This window comes from Xiphias gladius, chromosome 22 (assembly GCF_016859285.1).
Source record: "Xiphias gladius isolate SHS-SW01 ecotype Sanya breed wild chromosome 22, ASM1685928v1, whole genome shotgun sequence".
Classification (NCBI taxonomy): domain Eukaryota; kingdom Metazoa; phylum Chordata; class Actinopteri; order Istiophoriformes; family Xiphiidae; genus Xiphias; species Xiphias gladius.
The window spans coordinates 5360912-5373460 of NC_053421.1; the positions used below are offsets into that span (position 1 = coordinate 5360912).

The 12549-nt window shown below is 41.0% G+C and overlaps 1 protein-coding gene across 4 annotated transcripts in view; it reads right to left on the reverse strand.

The window, feature by feature from the left end:
• The window catches only part of LOC120784419 (vacuolar protein sorting-associated protein 13B-like), a 339421-nt gene that overhangs the window by 20824 nt on the left and 306048 nt on the right, over positions 1-12549 (reverse strand). For 3 of the 4 annotated variants that reach the window (XM_040118221.1, XM_040118219.1, XM_040118222.1), the window contains exons 48-51: positions 8866-9132; positions 6559-6642; positions 5937-6112; positions 2869-3036 (exon numbers count right to left, since the gene is read on the reverse strand). In XM_040118221.1, the coding sequence (XP_039974155.1) occupies positions 2869-3036; positions 5937-6112; positions 6559-6642; positions 8866-9132 (695 nt within the window). Of the gene's footprint in view, positions 1-2868; positions 3037-5936; positions 6113-6558; positions 6643-8865; positions 9133-12549 lie in introns of those variants that run through there. The other variant, XM_040118223.1, reaches the window with a different exon arrangement.

Consider the following 12549-nt stretch of genomic DNA (forward strand, 5'->3'; position numbering starts at 1 on the left):
GTAATTTGTATTACAGCAAGAGTAACATGGTTGTGAATAGGAAGAATAGGATGTTGACTGGATTGCATACCTCTGATCTTTAATGAATTTATCGCTGTTTTTGGAAAATATATGTATATACTGTATATATTATATATTACACTTTTTTCCTCTATATAATTACTTATTAAAAGCCAATAATAATAACACTGATCCAATCATACAGACAGAGCCGGTGGAGGCCTTGGTCTAGTAAAATAGTCTATGCTATGGTCTAGACAAGACTATAGACAAGCAGGCAGACATGCTGAACAAATTTCTACTGTGCTGAGCTTGTTTCTTATATAAGCTACTGAAGTAAGGCTATGGGTGCATGGACCGTAAACACTTCAGACATAATAGCTATTGTGACATACTGTTATATATAGACAGAGAGACAGACACACAGCTACCTGTAATGCATTATTGATAAACAACCGTAATTGTCAGATCAGCTTGGTAATAAAACTCTTTTCTGCTCAATCACCAGGATTAAGGATATCATTTCCCCTGACTGCTCATGTACTTTGTCTGTGTCTGTGGACATATTTTACAAACTGCCAAATACCGAGCAGCATGCAGCATTAAACAGGTATTTAAATGTGTCATATATAAACAAACAATTCTCTACTGTTACAATGTGCAGACCATTAACACAATGACAACAGTCACACAAGCTAAACAAATACATAGAAAGAAACTGTCTGTAAATAAGTTATGCAATACAAACAGAGAATAGTTGACAAAACCATCTAGGAACACATATGGGCATGCTGAGACACAGGCAGATAGACAGAAACACATTTTTCCACCAATCTACTGACAGAGCAGACATTTCACGGTAATCATGGTCTTGTGAGCCCTAAACAGCGCTGAGTGCCAGAAGAGAGCCAAACAAACAGTTCTCTCAGACTTACTCTGAAGTTCAAAGCCACCAAAGGCGACCCAGACTGCCCTTTTCCCCAAGGCCTCTTAGACTCTGTTCAGCCTACCAACCTGCCATTTCAAACATATCACACACCCAAATACTCACTGCTGAGAAACGGGACCAAAAAAGCCCTGGGGATAGTTATTCTTTACCATTTACTGCTATTTGTGTGTGTGTGCTTAGACAGGGCGTTGACCTCAAGGCTGGGGGCAGCAAAGTTCAGGGCTCATTAATCACATTACGGAGCTCAAAAAAAAGGTAACTGAAAGAAATGTGCTCGGCAGCTTCTGTCAAAATGTGCCAACTCTGGAGTTGAGAATTTTAGAAGTGTGAATTCTGAGAGGAACACTACTCTGAACACACACAGACTGAAGCTTGAGCTTACTCTAACCCCAACCACTAAAAGATGTTTGTTTAATGATTGTGGAGGTGCCTTGCTGCCACTAAAAATCCGGCAGAGAAAGAAAAATAACATTTACCACTTTCAACTTCCTCTGTCCCTTTAAGACACAATATTTACACACTCTCTGCCAAGTAGCTCAGTTGGTATGGTTTCTCCGCTGTGCCACAGAGACTGAGCAGTCTCCAAACAGCAAACTGTGTCACTGTTATCAACATTAAAGGAAAATATACAAATTAAACTGCGGGTTTCACTTGCTGTCCAAGTTTTGAGTGTGTTTAGAAATAGCAGTCAGTGCTATTAATCCTTTAATGACACCTTTTTCACTTAGCATTTTTTCCTTAAACTCCTTCACATAAAGTAGCAGATTTCTGGGTTTCACACAAACTAACACTTTCCAGGATGGGAAATGTGCTATGGTCTTGGGCTTTTGTCTCACAGGGATGGATCACAGTGAAGAGAGAGGCCTGACTGACAGAAAAACTCAACAGCATTAGCAGAGAGCAGCCCTGCACTGACACCTATTGTGTGTGACATTTAAAGGTGAACAGTGTATATGGTGGTGTGCGTATGCTGGGTAAAAGTCTGTGTGTGTTTGTGTATGTATAGGGAGCAGAGCAACCCAGGCAACCACAGGCAGACATATGGCCCTCTTTGTAACTTGGAGCCTGTGGGAGAGCATGTGGCTACGTCTTCTACCACTGCTATCAAGATCTGATTGCTTTGCGACAAAAGACGAGTCCCAGAGTGACATATATGGAGGGACGCACATGTGTGTGCTGCTCGATAGTATAAGACACCATATACACTGTACGTTCTGCAAACCTGTGCCAAGTTTTAACTGAATGCAAGGCCCTGTGACTTGTGTGAGAAAGTGGGACTGTGACAGAATGACAGCCTAAATCTCCAGTCTGTGGGGACTACAGTGGGCTCGCTGCTAATGTCTGATGCATGGCTCTGCATTGTCTTTGCAGTTAACTGTTTTATTATGTGAACAAAGAGTAAGCAATAAATAGAAGCCTCCCTCATGAAAGGCTCGCTTGCACAACTCAGTGCTTTGAGAAGAGATGCTGTAAGAAGGCTACTATTAAAAAAACATTCTGGTGGGTCTTGATGAATCTGTGTTATGAAATCCTAACAGCCAGATGTAGTGCTTGCCACAAAAGTGCTATAATAAAGATGAAGAGAATTATACATGTTGCCTTGTTACAAAAGATCATGAGGTGTCATGGTGTCCTGCTGGGTTATGGCTCATGCACTCATGATGTTGTGTGTATGAATCTGGCTCATAACTTGCTTTATGGTCATTATTTCTCCATCCTGCTTTGCTTCAGCTTATTTATCCTACCCGGGTGCTTTTAAGTGCAGACAGACTTTTCAAGATCTGTTTCTAAGCAGACATTGAAGAATAATCATGAAATTAGAGGCGCAAAATGCTTATCATACTGGCTTACTACATTTGTATTTACCCTCAAAGACATAAGAACATTCATTACACATCTTTAAGTTTGTAGGCTAGTACCTGTCAGTATCTTTGGTGACGTAGGGCCATGGCGGCTCAGTAGAGGTCCTTGGACCATAGAAGTCAGACAGGATGTGTTTCAGGTTGTCCTCATTTCCAGTCTTCACTATCTGTTTGATCAGGCTGGTGGAGATTGGCACAGCACAGTGGGAGGCATCTTCATCCTCCCTGAGGGACAGAACACAATCACAATATCATTACAGATTTCTCTAACAAGACAAGCGTGAGTGTGATGCAAGCTTTTATTTCTGTGTGTGGGAAATTTGACCAGTTTCCATTTGAAACAGATACTTCACAGGAGAATATTTTTAAATATAAATATTTTCAGTGATTCTAAACCATATGTCATCTTTACCCAACAATGTGCAGGTCCTCTTACCAAGCCGACACTGCATTACTTGATTATCTCCTCCTCTGGTGGGTGGTGTCATAAATGATTGCTCGAAATGGACACCTAGATGCTTTTCGGTTCATAAAGGCACATGGTTTGAACTACTACTGTATGTTTTGTCAGCAAATCTGGCTTGGAAGCTTGTTTACTTATTCTATGTCAGAAACAATTCAAATATACTTTTTATTTCAATATAGAACAAGATAACTCTTAACAGCAACTGACTATTCCCTTTGTTCTGTTCAGAACAATTAAAGTGACCTCCAGCTAAACTCTGCTTTTACTCTGAAACTTCAAGTGGTTTGAATCTGCCTTTTGTTTGGGACTTTTCCTCCTGACATGCTGTCTTGCCTTACAAACAGTAATTCATAAAGATCATAGGAAAAGCTAAACAGCACTAAATAATCCTATTGGATACCTCAGCCCCAGACACTGGTCAATTATGGCTTTACAACAAGGAGAAAAAAAGAACTAAATCCAAACACTTTAATGGATTCTTCTCTTTTACTAGACAGCATCCAGTTCCACTTGGCTAAAGCAAAGCAGCCCCCTTACCCCAGTGCAGCAGTTTATTAATAGAGCCCATTGTGCTATAAAAGGAACACAGGGGCTGTTGCTTATGGATCTGGGGCAAGACAGAGGAGACGGACAAGGTGCTGACAGGAAGCTTTTCATCCAGAGCAGTTCCTGAGGGGGGAAACTGGAAGAGGCTTCTGATTGTAACCCTCAGTTCTCTAATGTGGTAGCCAATATGTGCAGAGCAGGACATAACGGTTCTGGTTAAGACTTGTCTGTGCCTCTTGTGTCGCAGACCGCAGCTATGCTCTCTACCTCGTCCATTAGAGCCCACAACTATGTGTAATTACAGGAAGGAAAGATGAGCTGTTGACCAGTGAACATTCAAGATTGGATCCATCCCAGAGGTTTGGGGCAGGGGGGCTTGTGTGCATGTGTGTGTACAAAATATGTATATGTGTGAAGGTACGTTTACAATTGTGGTTTATAGTGTGTGTTTGTGAGGATGGAGAGGGATGAGTGATGGGTTGAGTTGGGCAGCCAAGGGAGGGGAGTATGTTTGTACAGTTTAGGCACTGGACAGATCGTAAACACAAGGAGCATTGTGGTTGCAATCCAGAAAGACAAGACACTTAGTTGTTTCTGAGCTTGTTACTTGCGCGCATGAAGGGGCCAAATATATTCCCAGTCGCTCTATGGCCACGGTGGTTCCTTTATGGCAGCTGAAATCACAACAAACTTTGTGACCAGATATCTAAACACACAACAGTTACAGCAAAAATTTATCTCAGGGGGAGTCAATTACACTCAACGTTTACTCTGTTTATTCAGATCCCCACTACTTGCCACCAAAGGGGTGATTTTTCCTCCATGGATTTGCATAAAACAACATAAATTACAGATGTACAGATAACAAATACAGTAGGAGCAACAACAATTCAGTATGGACATGTGGTAGTTATTTCCTCTGGGGCCATCCATACTGAAACGTAAACACTCATGTTACTGAAAGACACTTTGGACCAAAACATCTGTCATTTATACAGTATGTGCGAGACACGACACATGAGGTATAGTTGTGATGTTATTAGACTATATAACCTACATATGACTTACAGACGCACGGCGTTTCTTTCATGGACAAATTTTGATGCAACCAAACATTTTGACAATTGATCCAGCTTAGTGTGGCCTGCTATAATAAATTGTATAAAGAGCTGTCTCTTACAAGAGGATATGGACAATATGACAGAATGAGAACACACACTGACAAACTAGGCCAGAGAAACAGGCGTAGTAGTGATGTATGTGACAGACTCTGCCCATGATGAAGTGGCGACTGTCACACTTATGTTGGCACATAGCTAACCAAGACAATGACAGACACAGACCACACACAGATTCGATGAAACATGTGTGCATGCACTACTCATCCACCCATGAAAACATGTGTGCATACACACATACAAAGCTCTCCACACACACACACACACGCACATGCACATACACACACAAAAATACAGAGCCAATGCAGGGCCAAAAACCTGCTCTCTGTTAGGGCCCATATCTAAATGAGGTGTAATTACGGTCCAGCCTGACATGTTGGAGCTGATGCTGTGTCTAAGCTGCTGCCAAGCCAGCTTCCTGTTCCCCTTAAATCTGCCTGGATCCCGTTGGATCATGTCTTCATGTTGACTCACAGAAACCAGAATGTGGTGTGAGAGAATCTTAAGTAAGTGTCTCTCCATCTTCTCTAAATGGAGGCATAAAAAATCCATTTCAGCAGAAAAGAGTCAGACTCTGTCCTTTGTAGCAGAATAAGCTTGATGTAAAATGTCAAGTGAATCTGTCCTGCTGATGTCTAACCATCAAAAAGCCAGGATGGAGGTCTGCCTCAGTCATGAGGAGAGATTCTGAATTGTGTTGATGTATCATCGCATGTGCAGAAAAGTTAAATTATTGTGGGTCATGTAGATTTGTGTACTTGGTCTTGCAAGTGAGATAGTGATCTTATTATTTTAAATAATATCTACCTTGCCTTTAAAGGGTGGAAACTTAAAAAATGTAAATTTTGGGCAATACAATGTACTAGATGGTCTTAACTGATCAAAGCTCAAATGGATATTGCTATATGGGTTTTGTTGTTTTTCTTTTTTTTTACCTGGCCTGGAAAGTTAGATGGTGGGTGAGGTCAGCCTCGGTGTTTAACAGGGGCTCCTGGTGGCCCTGTCCATGTATCAGCTGGCTTTCTCTCAGTCCCAAACTCCTCTTCTCTATGTGGATGATTACTGGATCTGGCAAATGGCTCCTCATGACAAACAGTGGACTGAAAACCACCTGGAACATGGCATTCAGTGAGACTTACTGCACAAACCAATTGAGTGTAAAGAATTAAACTGGCAAGGATAGTTAACTGAATGTGATAAAGATCTTAATAACAAATAATATACCAACAGTACAGATAAACCAGGTAAAAATAAACAACCGAACCCGGCTTGTCTGATCATTTCATGTCAAAATATACGAAAAGAAATTGTTGGAACACTTCCTCTGCATGCGCATGAGTAGGTAATGCGTTGGTATGGTGTAGTAATTAGTAATATATTGCTCTCATTACCTGGCAGGAGTTGGAGAAACCTATGCGTACTGTATAATTACAATTATAGTTTTGGTGGTGCAACTGCAACACCAAAACTTACAGATCTCAAGACAAAAACTGTATCTTTGCACGCAATATGGAAATAAACGTAGTGCATCTAAGTGTGTGGGCACAGGATACTCACTACTCTCTGTTGCATGTGAGAGTCAGGTTCAATGGTGATGAGAGTACACCACACATAAAGTAAAGAACCACTGGAACAAGGCACCTGAAGGAGACAAGATACTCATCTCAATGATTATCAATCCGACTGTCCAATCCAAAACTTTTTAACAAAAGGTACTTACACAGAAGTCATACTGTACTTCAGAGAATGCAGTGATTTCAATACATCTCATATCTTACCATTATGGCAAAGTGTGAACAGGAAAAGACTGATCAAGGACGCTCAAGGGCAACTTGTTTGTGTTTGTTTGTGGTTAGAATGTAAAATATCTGATGACTTACATGCCTTTGTAGCCCCTAACTCACGGACAGGATGTTTATTGCCTCCATCAGTGACACATTATCATGTTTTGTCGTATAAAACTTTGTTTCTTGGCTTCTCCCAGTAGTTAAAAGTTAAGTCCCTCTTAAGTCTGTAACACAATATAACAGCTGAGGCGACTGACAACTGTTAGTGCTAGATAATGGTCCATTACAGGCAGTTAAATCTTAGCAGATTGAGAATATGCCCACCGAAGGCTGAGTGCTCTTAATGTGTCACTGGTGTTTGTCCCATTTATTCCGCTTTCCTCATTAAAGCCTTGGGATACCAAAGCACATTACAAGTGGTCTAGTTTATGACAGATTGGGGATTTCATTTATTGGTGGGGACAACAGAATGGAGAAGGGAGACAGAGTGAACATTCAGTCCCTTGCAAAAAACAGCCTTGCTGGGATGAGGGAGTGAAACTTTGGCAAACAGATATTCTATAACCGTGATCCACCAAAAACACTCAGGGCTGGGATAAGGTCATGATGACTTCCTGTGCTTTGTCAAAAGAAGATGAAAATGGTGAAATTAAGATATAGGGAGGAGAAAGGTGAGATATGAGGAAGTGGAGTTACGTCAGATGGATTACTGATTCAGAGAATCAGGAGATGGTTGACAAATGTGTCAGCTATCGAAAGAGGAGAGAGTTAGAGGGTGGAACAGGTGGACAAGCTGGATACCAGAGGATGAAATAAATAAAGAGGATGATTTAACAACTACAAGATAGAAGAGTGAGCCAGTGTGTGGGCGAGAGAGTACAAGAAAGGGAGGAAACAAGAGAGTGAAATAGGAAGCAGACAGTGATAGAGAGATCTAAGGACCCAGCTACTAGTCCAGGAAGCTCTCTCATTTGGAGCCAACCCTCCATATGTGTAATGACTGGCTGATCTGAGGAGAAGAGATAACAGCAGAGGTTGGAATGGAGTCAGAGATGTTCAGACCCACACAGAAGCTGGAGCTGCACAATGAATAGCTGTTAACAGCATGGGGCTTATAAGGGAAGAAAACAAAGAGAGAGGGACACACAAAGAGAGAGAACAAGAAAAATAAAGAACAAGAGCAAAAACAGCAGGGATGGAGAGAAGAAGTGATCGTATGGCCCTAATCCAGAAATGTGAACATGCCTTCAAAGCCTCTCCCTGTGCCCACATATCAGCTAGTGTTTGGTTATGGTTAGTGTTGTTATGAGAGAGCATAAACTGTATTTTCTTCCTCTCAACAGGGTTGGGTTATGGGCTGGAGGGCCTTTTGTAAGCCTGTCTGAGGGGAAGATCTCAATCTGTTCTCTAACAGTGAGGAGCAGCATGCAAGCTCTGCCACTGTGGCCACCCAGGAGAAGAGGATCCGGTCACAGTTGGTGGTCTACTCACCAGTTCCAAATGGGTGTGTGTGGATGGAGAGCTGGTTGGAAGTGATGGTGTACGTTTGTCCAGGTAGCACATTCAGCTTCCATTTGGAAAATCAGCTCCATAATTCTGGAGCTACTACAGTCTATACGCATGTGCTTTTGTCTGCCAATTTATGTGTCGAGCGAAAAAAAACTTATGGTTAGGACATCTGATTTTGAGATGGATTTCAAGATCGCAAACCACCTGAACTGTACCTCCACAAGCTTGAATCTGTTCTATTTACAACAAAAGCCGACATGGAAATGTAGAATTACCCAATGCTTTACAGATTTGAGTTGCTCTCTATTTTACACTATAGAAAGGACAATGAAGCTTGTCAAGAGCAATTTAAAATCATGTCTTATCGAAAATAACATTTAAAATAACCAGTATAGCCAATGACTAACCAACAGTAAAAAGCCTCTAGACAGGTCTTTGGGGAAATGGCCCTTAACAAGCACCAGCTCAGCCAGGTCATCGAAATCACTTCTAGTGCCAAAATGTGGTTATGGTTGACCTAAGGGTCATGTAGCATGTCCTCAGAAAAAGTCTTTGTATGTTAACATACCTGTACAACAGAGCTGCTGTTCCCTTTGTTCCTCCTCTCCAGCTGAACATCCTGAGACCATTCTTCATCTCCTCGAGCCCTCACACACAGCTCCGTCATCTCAGTGTCCTCCAGCACATAGGAAGATAACTTGGCCCCAGCCTCCAGGCAGTCACAGTGTTCCTTAACCACCGTCTGACTGTCAGGTCCCACATAGTGCTGCACCACTCGCAGCTCAATGTCTTGAGCCAGGTAGCTGCACATTACCTGTCGCCCACAGATTATAACCTGGAGTAAAAAACAAAAGAGGTGAATCACTACAATTACTACTAATTACTACTACAGAAATGAACTAATTCATCCACTGTAGAAGCTAATAGATACCATGCCTTGAATGTGGACGTTCCATTGCCTCTGACCTTATAATGTCGTAGCAGATGTACTTACACTTTCTGTTCAGCATTGAGCATGGCATAGCAGAGAGTGGGTTAACCTCTAAACTTTAACGACAAGCAAAGAAGAGATTCACCCTGTGCAGGTCCTTTTTTTGTTTAAGGGTCACTTTTCACAAGCTGATACTGGGACAGCCTGTACAGCCGTGATGTTGAACACGTAGGGACTCAAATTGCAAAACCAAAAACCTGTCTTTTCAATCTATGTATGCCTACAGAAGAAGCTTGCTATTTAAGTATAGTGTGTGTGAGAACTGCTCCATGTGTAGAGCTAGGAACAGGGGTTCTACTGCTTTTTTAAACCTATAATAGGGAAAGTGGTCACAGATGCTAGAATCAGTATAGCTTGAAGTTCAGCTGTCCTTACTTCTCCAAATGAGTGAGGGTATGATGCCTCCGTAGCTGCATTGCTCCTATCTCTTTTCTTATCAAGAGTTTCTATGACCTGACTGCTTCCTCACTGCCTGACAGTTTTCTAAGGTCACTATCTATCACTCCATATAGAGTATGCACCCACGTGAGTGCGCACACATATGTGCCACAGATACACAGAAAATGGGCCTCGTGCAACAACACTTTCGTACTCTTGTCCTAAAATTCTCTTACTTTTTTTCTGCGGGGCTTGTTTGTTGGAGTCTTCCAAGGTAAAATTCACCAAACATCCATTACTGTTAAAGCCCACAGTCGGTGATGTGACACTGTTGGGTGCAAAGGAGAATGATACTGGACAGCGACCTGCAGTAGGTCCCCGGGGCAGCTGTCTGAGTGAGAGAAATCCCCAGAACTACAGAAATGTATCAACTGCTTTGACAAAACATCCCAATAAAAATATTAAAATATACAAAACCTGTAAGTAAACTGGAAAGCCATAATGATGATGTGGTGAACAGAATATTAATTTTACATTAAGTTTGTTATTGATATTTTTTAATTAAATACATTTTGGCACCATATTTTAAAAAAGTATTTTAAAAAAGAAAGGCAGTCTATTTGTTGATGACTCCAGTTACACGTCTGGACCACATGTGAATTTTGCTTGTATCTAAAAGAAAATTAGCATGTAGTAGAAAATCGGTGAATGCCACAAATTGTCTTAGATTGTTCATACGTAGCACTCGAGAAGGAATCTGTTCCTACGACTGGTTATTGCATGAGGCCCAATGTGTGTATGTACAAAGCATATGCTCATACAGCTATGTCAGCGCCACCAGCTAGCTGTCATCTGGTTTTGACACATCTAATCCCGCTCAGAACTGAGTGTTTACACCACCCTCTGTGCATGAGTGTGTTTATGCCTTAGCATGTGTGTGCATGGCTGTGTGTGCTCAGCAGGTTGTGGCACTGATAATGATCTTGGAGAGAAAGATCTTGGCCCCTAATGAGGGAAATCTTTCCATCGATTATTACTTTATATCCTTTCAAAGGTGAACTCACGTCTGCAGCTTGCTGTAATGTACACACACAACACCGTAACACACTTTCTTTCCTTAACTGCCTATCTTCCTCTTCCTTTCTTTGTTAACACACAGATGTGAAAAATACAAGAAAGAGAGAGTATGAGTCTGTTTTAAATAGAATGTAAAAAGAATCACTGAACCGAGCCATAGCAATTATGAACTCAGTAAGAGATCCAGAAAAAAGAAGACACGCAACTCAAAAGTAGAATAATGTACATCTCTAACCACTGAATAGTCAAAAAGTAAGTGGATAAACAAAAAAAAACAGACAACTATGATAACCTATTCATCTTTTAAGTCTTTCATCAACCAAAAATGCTACACATTCACTGTTTCTAGCCTCTAAAGGTGACAATTTGCTTCTTGTATATAATTGTGAGTTGAACACCTATTGGGTACTGAAAGTAATTTTAAGGTGTCATTTTGATCGTTTTGAAATTGGGAACCTTGGGAAAAAATAGATTACCTGATCATGACAATAATTGTTGGTAGCAGACCTAATGCCTCTGCCTGCACGTGTCTTCCCACAGGCATCGAAGTGCGATTTTTGCGTGTAATTGGAGAATGCATTTATGTGCAGATCCGTGTGTACATGGTATTTATATGAGGATGATTTATATGTGGGCATTTTTTAACAGCAGTTAACATGGAGTGCTAATATAAATGATAAAGAGACTGTCACAATAAAAGATCATGGGGTTCCTAGACAGAGACAGAGAGGACAGCCGTGTGTGACACTTCGAGAATGAAGCCCTCACCCAAAAAACACAAGATGAGGTATGCTCACGCAGACAGGAGCCAGCTTCCTTTGTAGTGCCAGCCGCTGTCCCACTATGATGCTTTGTGTTGTGAATTGGATGTGACCAATGCTCATACCCTATCATTGGTTCCAATGGGAACAAGATGTAAGCAAAGTCAGGGACAGACAGAGGAAGGAATGTGAGAGCTGAGTCTGTTTTGTCTGGAGGATGAGAGGGAGACATGTACGACACATGACACTGTTTACATAACAAAGTGTCACCACAATAATCTGATGGCATCTCTGCATTTTCAGGAATAAATCAACTCTGCCTTATATTTGTGGAAAAATCCAAACATGATTCACTACTATTTTTGGCATAAAAAGGCGAACGTGGCTGGTTTACGGTTTGGTTTAGGTTGGTTTATGTTTTTCTGTGATCTTCTTTGAGAAGTGATGGGGCACACTGTGTTTTTGGATGGCTTCAAGATCATAAGCTTATGTTTTAGCACTTTAAAATAGATTACAAAATCTGACAAGAACGGAATCGGAATACAGCCTGTTGCTAGCCGAGCAACTTACAAATCATAAGATAGAAATGGAAAAAAAAACAAAACAGGATATTAAAAAGTGCTCATCTAAAAATGAGCACTGGGAAAAAGGCCAGGCTTCCACAGCAGCAGTCAACATGCATAATGAAGCAAACGTGTTCCTGCTTTCTCTATGGTAATGTATTACTTACAAGATTTTTTACAGGTTAGCGGAACAATAATCTGCAGGATCCCTATATTCTTGAACGTTGAAAACATTGGTCTTTGTTTATTGCTTTGGTGTATATTTACCACAAATCTTCACTTGTCAATTAAAAAGTGTTGCCAGTACTTTCTATAAATGAAATTTGGATTTGGTAATGCTCTCCATCATTCCAATCAAACTTTATTTGGGTAAAAGAAATGAAAAATATATAACTTTTTCAGGAAATACCGACATGACAACTCCATGACAACTGAGCAAACTCCAAACAGTGAGATACAGCTGGAAGCACCAGAAAAAACCC